This window comes from Buceros rhinoceros, unplaced genomic scaffold (assembly GCF_000710305.1).
Source record: "Buceros rhinoceros silvestris isolate BGI_N320 unplaced genomic scaffold, ASM71030v1 scaffold41562, whole genome shotgun sequence".
In the NCBI taxonomy this organism is placed as follows: Eukaryota; Metazoa; Chordata; class Aves; order Bucerotiformes; family Bucerotidae; genus Buceros; species Buceros rhinoceros.
This window is the reverse complement of record NW_010399044.1, coordinates 8876-18442: the sequence shown is the minus strand read 5'-3', so window position 1 is coordinate 18442 and position 9567 is coordinate 8876. Positions and strand designations below refer to the sequence as shown.

The 9567-nt window shown below is 46.6% G+C and overlaps 1 protein-coding gene across 1 annotated transcript in view; it reads right to left on the bottom strand.

Annotated features, from left to right (window-relative positions):
* Positions 1–7041: 7041 nt before the first annotated feature.
* The window catches only part of ATP1B4 (ATPase, Na+/K+ transporting, beta 4 polypeptide), a 9925-nt gene continuing 7399 nt past the window's right edge, over positions 7042–9567 (bottom strand). The window contains exons 6-8 of the mRNA XM_010131328.1: positions 8891–8947; positions 8113–8208; positions 7042–7203 (exon numbers count right to left, since the gene is read on the bottom strand). Of these exons, the coding sequence (XP_010129630.1) occupies positions 7042–7203; positions 8113–8208; positions 8891–8947 (315 nt within the window). The remainder of the gene's footprint in view (positions 7204–8112; positions 8209–8890; positions 8948–9567) is intronic.

Genomic DNA, 9567 nt, shown 5'->3' with positions numbered 1-9567 from the left:
AGTGACAACGTAGAAGATTAGTGCGAACTGCTCCCAGTTTTCAACAATATTAGAAGTATCTTCACCAAAATCCACAAGAATACTGGCCAGAGATTAAAGTACTCCTAGACAGATGTGCAAGTAACTGGTTCAGAAAACATCCAAGTCTCACCTGACTGCCTGCTGTTATAAACCACTAGTTTTTCTGTGTGTATTGCTCCGTAGGGAACTGTCAACCTGTTCAACATGTGCTTTAAATAATAAAGATTGTTCTATTTCTTAAGGAAACTTGTTCACATTTTTTAACTGATTTGAAACAGACGTCTTGTACTGTCTTTTTTTTTTTTTTTTTTTTTTTTTTTTTTTTTTTTTTTTTTTTAAAGAAAATAAACCGAATGAGTAAGGTCAACTTCCAGCAGTCTGTACGGGAGATTCTGTTCCGTAGCTGGGGAAGGTGTTCCTGGAGGAGCCCTCTGTGGTCTGTGTCTCATGCTTTGCTTTGCAGCACATTTGAAGTGCGGTTGGGTACAGCGTGCTCTCACAGAAGGCAGCTTGGGAGCTCACTGAGACACTGCCCATCTGGTTCATCGTTAGGAGTTGGCTTGTAAACGCTGTCAATTGTAGCTCCATCCAGACAAGATGGTTTTGTGACTGGTTTTTGCAGCCATATTAAACTGGTGTACAGCTGCCAACAGTTCAGTTCTTCACTGCAGTTGTCCTGGAAAATGAGATCGGTCTCTGCATCCAGCAAAAGTGGGGAAGGCATTAGGGAGCCTTCTGGGATTTGGTCAGTAGCTTCATCCTCTGTGCTAAAAGCTGTGCTGGTCCTGTCTGGGCTGTCCGTTCTTCTCGCAACACAGAACTTCTACTATTAGAGACTTTTTTCTGCATCGTAAGACACTAGTCTTTCCTTTTTGCTTCAAGATGCCATGCTAGTAGTCCTTAGAAGAGGCTTTTCTAGCTAATGAACGCTTTGGGGTTTTTAAAAAAAAAAAACCAGAAATTTCCACAGTGTTCTCTATTGTATAGCATATGCCAATAAAAACAAAATTTTGGTCTATCAGCTGCATCTCGTGACTGGAATTAAAGATGGCATTTTTACTGGGGCTAAAAATGTTTTGGGCCAAAAGTTCTGATTATTCCAAAGGGAGACATGTTCAGCCAAGCATGTTGAAAAATCTCTTCCTTCGGGCCTGAGTGTGGAGTCTGCTCCCGATGGCGTATGGTTACCAGGTTATGTGTGTGAAGACACTTCTCTGAAGCTTCTGACCACCATACAGCGACAACACATGGATAGGTGTGTCAACAACAGTGGCAGACTGGAGCGGGGTAAAGGATGGAATGTGCTGGTGTCAAGCTTTAAACCCTCGTATCCTGGGACGGCCTTGTGGCAGTGCCAGTGTGATGACTGCTGCAGCAATCTCCTTCCTTTAGAGAAGAGAGGAAGGGGATTTCTGTTGCTGCCTGGTGAGCACTTTCCATCCTTAGACATTCATTCATGTGTAGGACTAATGACCCGCTATCCAGCAAGCAGAAGTTAAATTGTGTACGTGGATCTTCAGTGAACAAAGATGACTCGACATCAAGTGCAGTTCTCTTAAGGTGTTTAAATACCTTTCAAAATATTCTGACTGCTGGCATAGCTCACTGCAAAGGTACATTTACCCTCTCCTCCTTATTGCCCTTCCAAGCATTGCTGTGCTTGGCAGTAGGTCCTTTGGATTGTCCGAGTTCAGCGTTTCCAGGTGCTGAACCTCCACGTGTTCTTTCCTCTTCGCCTAAAGCTTTGTACAGTGAGCGTGTGCTGGGCTGTAGCGAGTGAAATCCAGACAGTGAATTTACCATAACTGAGGCTGATTACGCTAGAGGCTCACATGGTTTAAATATTCACTTAACAGTTAACTCCTGGTAAAGCAGTGAATGTGTGCATGACACTGAACTCTGCCCTAACAAAAAAATCAAGCAAAATAGTTTTGTAAGGAGCTCTGCTTTATTGAAAGTGGAAGCCCAGCACCCTCCCGGTGCTGAAGCAGTGCACAGACAGCGTTGTATCTCACCAAACATCTCATCTCGGCACCACGCGGGTGGAGCTCAGCTCCCTTTACAGACGAGGGAAGAAAGCCAAGCCCTGCCTCCGTGTTTAAGGTGTCTCACTGAGCTCGGAATCGGTTCCCAGTGTTCTCTCATCTTTGCTTGAGTGTTTGTATCACCAGGAGCTCTTTGCATATTTTACAACCTGTGTATCAACACCCCCTGTAGTGTTACCGCTCTCTTTTTTTGCCTCCTGTGTTGATTCTGGTAATGTCCACATAGCTCTCAGCTGAAACTGAGAACTCTTGTATTTGGATTGAGCATAAAGAGAGTCACCCACCCAAGGGAGGCTTCTGGAGTTTTCTGTTCCGTGCTTTCAGCGTTTGTATCCTGGCTGCCTCCTGTAGTTCTCAGTAAGTTTCTGCTGTTACCTGGTTTCCTGGCTGTTATTTCTCCTCGTGTCTAGAACTTAGAGAAGTTGGGGACTTGGCGGGGTGGGAAGTCTCTTGGACAAGGCAGCGATGTACCAGTCTGTCTTTTTTTAGTTGCTGCCTTGCTGTTGCTCTGAGGTGCGGTCAGCTGATGGATGCGCAGAGTGCTGCGCTGTCCTCATGTTTCTGGTCCACCTGGACTGCTTGTGAGAGGAAAATGAAATTGAAAGTACGAGTCGGAAGAAGTATACTACCCGTACAGATGATGTGCGTAGTCTGTATGTTTAAAGAAATTGTCTGTCGGTTCTTTACTCAGTACTGAGTTTACTTTAGCTGTATGACTGCATCTCATACAGTGTAAGTTCCCGGGAACGTCTGTCCGCTCCTTGCTTTCTTTGGTGTCTAATGCTCAATTTCCTTTACTAACCCATCTTCCCTTGCTTTTTTTTGTTTTTCTTCTTTCTGCAGCTGAAGAATGCTTTGCTGATTCTGACCTGAACTTTCTTATTCCCATCGCAGTGGGTGTGACACTTGGCTTCCTTAACATTCTTGTCTTTATATCTTACATCATTGGAAGAAGAAAAAGTCGTACTGGCTATCAGTCTGTATAATCCCTTCATTCCACCTCTGTTGCCACCTTCCCTGCTCTTCTCCTTTTCTCCCTGATCTGCCCCTTTAAAAAGAAGAGAAACAAATGAATTCATAGTTTATTTTAAAAAAAATCTAAAAACTACTTCACAACAGAATAACATGCCATGAGTCTGAAGAGGAGGTGCAGAATTCCATGAAGCTACTGTGCGATTTTGGAGCAAGGAGGAGTTCTGAGGACCACAGAACTGAGTAGGGGTGATGCGTGTCCACGTGCGAATTGTGGTTCTTTGGAGTAAAGAAGACGTCTAGAAGACTTTACTTCTGTTGTTTAATCTTTTTATACAAGAACATTTCTAGCTGCACACAACTTATCTGCGATAATGGTAAAGCTAAAACCGTAACTGAAGGTGCGACTGCGATGTCCAAAGGGACTCTACCTGCTGTGGGACAGTGAACACCAAGCTCTTAACAGACTTCCCTTCTAAAAGGCTGTTGCCTTTTCTCATTAGCAGCTTGTTCTTGTGAATCAGTCTGAACTTCCTGTTCCTTCTGGATGTAAAGGTAGTGCCTGATCTCACTAATAAACTAAGGTAGTATGAGAATAACGTCTGATTCTTCGAGTACGTTAATTTGTTTAACGTCAGAATGGAGAAGTTCACTGCTAATGGATGTTAAATAGCTTTGCCCTAGCAAGTCTTGGTTTGCTAAGGTAAAGCTCAGTCCTGGAGAACTTTCACTACTCAGAAAAGCCAATGCTCTGCTGAAGGAGACGTGTCCTGTGCCATTTGTTTGACTGTGTTTTCCCTGTTGTTCTGAGCTCCATTGTGAAATGAGGGTGGGAGGCTGGAACTGCACTGGCTGCGGCTTGTCTCAGCTTTGGTTCTGTGCACGTAAATGACACAGCGTTTCAGCACTGGTCGGTGTGAGGCTCAGGAGTGTTTTGAGAGCTCTCAAAGCCTGACTAAGAGCACAGATTGTTCAGGGATTCCTGTGGTTCCTTTGGGCGGCTTTCCTGGGTTAACGAAGGGTCACTGAAAAGCTGTGATCTGGGAATGCAAGGGAAGATAGAAAACCAGTTTTGTTTGAGAGGATTAAACTGCTTATAACCTCCTAATTGTTGCTCTCTAAAACAACAGGAAGAGCACAAAATGTCCATTATGAGGAATGCTGATCATAAAGCAGAAACCAATACCTAGAGAGTGGAGAAAGCGACTTCCAAAGGAGTAAGAGCATCTGACTCGTCTGCAGATGCTCTCTGTGTCATTAACGCTCTACCTTTCGCAGTTCCATGTTCTAAATTGTACCGAAATAGAAGCCAGTCTTTGTGGTTGTGTCCTGCTTCGTTCCCATCAGGTTCACGTTGACAGGATGAAAGAAGCCTCTTGCTCTTTCAACCTCTTTGGTCCCCCTTGGTGAAAGCCTTTTGCAGCTGGTGAACCCTGATTTCCAGCTGTGGGACAGCTCAAGAGCTGCCAGGTCTGCAGAGAGCTGCTGAGGGCACACAAAGTTTCTGTCCTCTGCAGCAAGTGTTCACTAAAGCTACTTGAATATTTAATCTCTCTGTGCATTGAGCCTGTAGCTGTGCTGTGGGGAAAGCACCTTCAGCCATTCACCTGCACCAAGGAGACAATCAACACTGATGTTTAACTCACTCACAATAGCTCTATGTTCAGGGAAGGGGGATTTCTATGAGCAATACCTGTACGTTGGATTATTCCTGTCCTCGCTGTGACCAAAGATAACTTTCACCTGAATCTGACAAAACGGATTTTTGTACCACAAATGGGCTCGCGAACCAAGTTGTCTTTTGGTTTTTAGCGGTAAAATTTAAGGCTGCTGAGTTGGAGTATGTGCTTTGGTTTTGGTTGTCGTGGAGTTTTGTGTGGTACCTTGACTCTTGCAATACTTGATTTCCCTGCCAGAGTGGTGTATGGTGAATTATTCTGAGCCTGGCGGCTTCTGAGGAACAGTTGCTTGTCCGAGTGTGTTGCTTCTGTGCTGCCAGCAGATGGATTCCATCTGTAGTTTCATGCTCAGATCATAGATCAAAGCATTTTGCATCACTTTTGCTAGGCTGTATTAGTAAAATGGGCCAATATCCTAGATGTGCATACATATATATTTTAAATATACATATAAACTATTATTTTGGGCTTCAACAGAAGCCAAGAATTGAGCCAGCACTTTGAAGACAGTTTTAGCATGAAGATTGGTGTCTATAATTCCCCAAATACTGAAATGACTGTACAAATATGCTGAAAGCAGAATATATCTATGGACAATAAAATTAATTAGGGTGTTTGTAAAGCTTTGTGTTGCTGTAAGGAGACACACATGGCATTTCTGAGAGCTTTTTCAATGGGAGGGGCAAAGTGTCGGGATGCGGATGTTGGTGGGGAAACCAACTTTTGCTTCTAAGCTATTCCATCCAAATTAGTTGGTCTTTCTTTGTTGATTGGATCAAAGCATGAGTCCAGCGTCTGCTAAAAGACCAGCTGCCGTATGAATCCTTCCAATAGGCAGGCAGGGAATAGATACACATAAGGGGAGTCTTGCACTGGGCTTCTGAACTCTTTGTCCCTAGCAAATTCATCGAGTGCTCAAAACTCAAGGATCCCGTTACATGCTGCTTTGAAATTCAGTCCCTACCTGGCCAGCCCAGGGAGCTGCAGTCACAAACTGCATCTCTTACACCAGTGCTTTAAGAATGGTACCACAGAGTTAATTTTACTGTAGTGACTTTATTTTTAATAAAAAAATGACTTCTTAGAGACTTATATAGATCAGGAAACGATGGCAGACTAAGTACCTGGCTTAGGATGTAGGACAAACATACCATAATGCTCTGGTTCCGCCAGTAATTTTAGTAAGTGTGCTTCCCAACTAGTGCATTCTCCGGAGGTGTCCTGTCCCGCTGTGTTCTCGTCGCTCGTGACGTGCGGAGCGTCGTCCGTTTGTGACAGACACGAAGGCTGTGCGCTGGTGGGCAGGGAGGTCGGGCTGCCCCTGCCGCAGAGGTTGCTCGGGTTAGCAGCACTCTGCTCTGACAAGGTCTTTGAGAATGATAAATCGATGAATTCACTAATACCAGCAGTGCCCCCTTGACGATGACCGAGCGCTTCCCTGGGGTTTTCTGCAGCATTACAGCTGCGACCCCTCTGGAACGGGGTAGAACAGGCCTGAACTGTCTGGGAGGGTCTAGCACCTTTCGCTGGCTCTGAACAGGGAAAGGAGGAGTTGCCAACCTGTGAACCGTGGCAGGGAGAGGAGAGTTCCTTTCACCTGTCCTAATACACTCGATGAGGATTCCTGGGGCAGAGAGAACTACTGGAGTGGGGAGGAGGAGGGAGAAATACGTTAATCGTCCCATTTCAGAAGGGAACACTTGGAACGGATCGAGGGCAAATGATTTTCTGCATGGCCTTTGCTCCAGCGCCTTGGGTGTGCTGAACAAGCTGTGTAGAATGCTGCAGTCGAGATGCTCCTGGTGCTGAAGACCCTAAGAGGCATTTTGAGATCTGCCATTTTCACTTTTTAACTGTGTCATTGCAGGCATAATCCAGAATTTTTGCTGTTTATTATTTTAACAAGAAAAGTGCTAATAAACTACTGTCTTGTTAGCTTTTACCTGAGAAATCCACATGAAACTATGGTAAAGATTAAAATTTAAAGGCAGGAAAATTGAATTCGATAGGGGTCACTCGTAAAAGACCTTAGGAAAATACTCTTCAGATACCAGAGGGCTTTTTTAATCAAAACTGAAATGCTTTTGCAGGATCTCTGCCAAGGAGAGAACTTCTAATTTTTACTAATAATGATTTACATCAGATGATGAGAAATGTTGTTCCACTCTCCACGGCATCTCATTTGTTTCCTAACTATGAACAAAAATAAATTAACAAAAATCTCCATGTGACTATTCTTCGTAGCAGAAAAAATGCTGGCCTCGGGCTTCAAAAAGGAAAAAGCCTCTGATCGACTTAACCTACGTGCCCAGTGTTTGCGGTGGCTAATTGCCAATGATGAGTGTGAAGATGATTCGGCCCAGGAAGCGGTCGCTGTTCACGTCATTGATAATACCTTTCCCATTCAGACTGCACTGAATAGGGACCGAAAATTCCTTCTTCACATCTGTAAAGTGCATGGCCACCAGAGGGGATGTATAGTTGACCTGGAAAGAAGGGAGATGTAAGTGTCTTTTTTGAGGGAGCAGAAAAGCAGGCAGTGCTTTCACAATCAGTAAAAATCATCAGCAATGGGTTCACAGTTCCCAGACGTCTGAGTGCATTTGCCTGATGTCCACCATGGCCCCTTGGGATGCTGAAGCTGAGCCTTTCTGTGCTTGTGCCTCAGAGGGATGGGGTCACGATGGAGTCTAGCACTGCACCGTGCCTCTTGCTTTGATGAGCTGGCACAACTAACACCAGATATGAGACTCTCAAATACTTCCAGTTGTTCTAAAACCCAACCTGTGGCCTGTGATAAGAAACCCGTGGTGTTCCTCAGCTCTGTGTGCTCAAAGCACACGCAGAGCTGGAGTCTGGGGCTGTTGCTCGTGCTCAGCCAGCAGCAGTATGACAACGGGAGTCTAGTGCCTGCCTCGTCTTCCATTTCAGCTTTGGTTGTGGAGGCGAGTTACCTCCTAACGCTGTACAGCCTGGGACAGTCCCAAGCAGTGCTGGCCAGTGTGTTCAGAAGTAGCCACTGGTGTTGGACTGCTCTGTTTTGAGCCACCCGGCCTCAAGTGGTTTTGTCCCAGCTTTGACAGTTGCCCCATCCTTGCGGCACTTAATCCCTGACTTCCCTAGCACCCTGGGAAAATGCCGGTGTTGAAACCTTCTCTGGGTCTCCAGATGGTAAATGTAATCATTCCCATTGCTGGCAAGAGGGAACCGGAGTCCCCAAGGGTTTCCTGTGGTTTGCCAGAGACAGAAATAGAGCACTGTAATCCCAGTGCCCATGGCCTCTCCCTGCCTGCATCTGCCCAAAATACCCAGAAAACACATCTGTACTCTGTGCAGCAGCCTCTGTCCTCTCCTTCCCAAGGAGACATAGCAAAGATGCCAGAGTCCGTCCTTACGTGAGTCATCTTGCCGTAGTAGGGATAATACATGAGATCAAACGTCCCGTTTCCAGGGTAGAAGTCCACTGATCCGAGATTGCTCTCATTGCCTTTCTGTGATTGGAAAAAAAATAAAGGCACACACCTAGCATGTGAGACACAAAATACAGCTCACTTCAGAGTAAGGTGAAGGAGCTTTAACACGGAAATCTCCTGCAAATGCACGTCAGGGCTCAGCTGCACCTCCCTGCACGCAGCTCCTGCTGCAGCGAGCCAGCGCATCAGCGGTGCCGTGAAGGCACAGGCGGGGGTTACAGAATTTGCTGCCTGTTGATCCCTCCCCGCACTTGCCTACTGCTTCATTACTCTCCAAGAGTATGATCCAGCTGCTGCCTGGGCAGAGGGAGCCCTTCCTTCGGTCTCCTGCTGTCGGCTTGCAGGGTGTTCCTCAGACCAAGGGTCCCGCAGAGTGGGATGTGAGCAGCTCCTGCCTCTTTCCCCTCCAGCTCCAGGCTCTGGCTGCCACACCAGCACCCAGCCCTGCAGACCTGCTCCCAGGGGCCCAGCAAAGAGCTACCAGCAGCGCTTGGAGGGTGTAGGGCCAGCATGGGAAGCAGGAAATCGGTGGCCTCTGTCATTCCCAGCAGACAGGTCCCCACTTGTGCCCAGAGGCATTGGCAGCACTGGGTCCTGTGAGTGTTTGGGGCTAAAACAAGGACCAATATTGGTGGGTCCATCAGAGGAAGAGATTTGGCCTTCTACACACCATGCTGCTGAGCACGAACCAAAGTAGTACCTGCACTTTGCAATCCACCCTCACGGGGACCCCAGCACCAGGGCGGTAGCCTATGATCTGCAAAAACAAAAGACATCCAGGTTTGTGTGAAACGCAGTGCCAAGCACGTGCTGCCTCCCTACGTGCCTGTCGTGTTTTTCAAGACGGGAGTTATGTGCCCCCAGAGGCAGGGTCTGCTCCCTGTGCAGAGAAACTTGCCTGTGCCCAAGTGCAGGATTGGTGCCTGAGAACAGAGGCAGAGCAGAGCACCCAGGAAGCCCAGATGCCCTGCAGTGACACAGCCACTTCCCCACACACAGCTGACATGCCCCGCCCCCCCCCGCCCAGTTTATTTTTCCAGCTGCCATGCTATCAGAAGATTTTAAATAAACACAATTCCCAGTGAAAATTCCCGGTATAAAGAGACTGGGATCTGGGGTGTACCCTTAAGGCTCAGTTCCTCCCATACAGGGACCTGGCACAAGACCCTCCAGGCACACAGGCCAAACCAAATCATATTGAGCAAGTCTTGTAGTGTTTCTTTTTTTGTATTTTCTAGCGGCTATGAGCCAGCAGTTTCTGGGATTCTCGTTCTCTTCTTCCCTGGCCCTGAGAAGTTGAGAGTTTCGGTCCCTGCATGGTCTTTATCACACTGTGGTGTGCTGAAGGAAGGAATTAGGACGAACGCTTTTCACTGT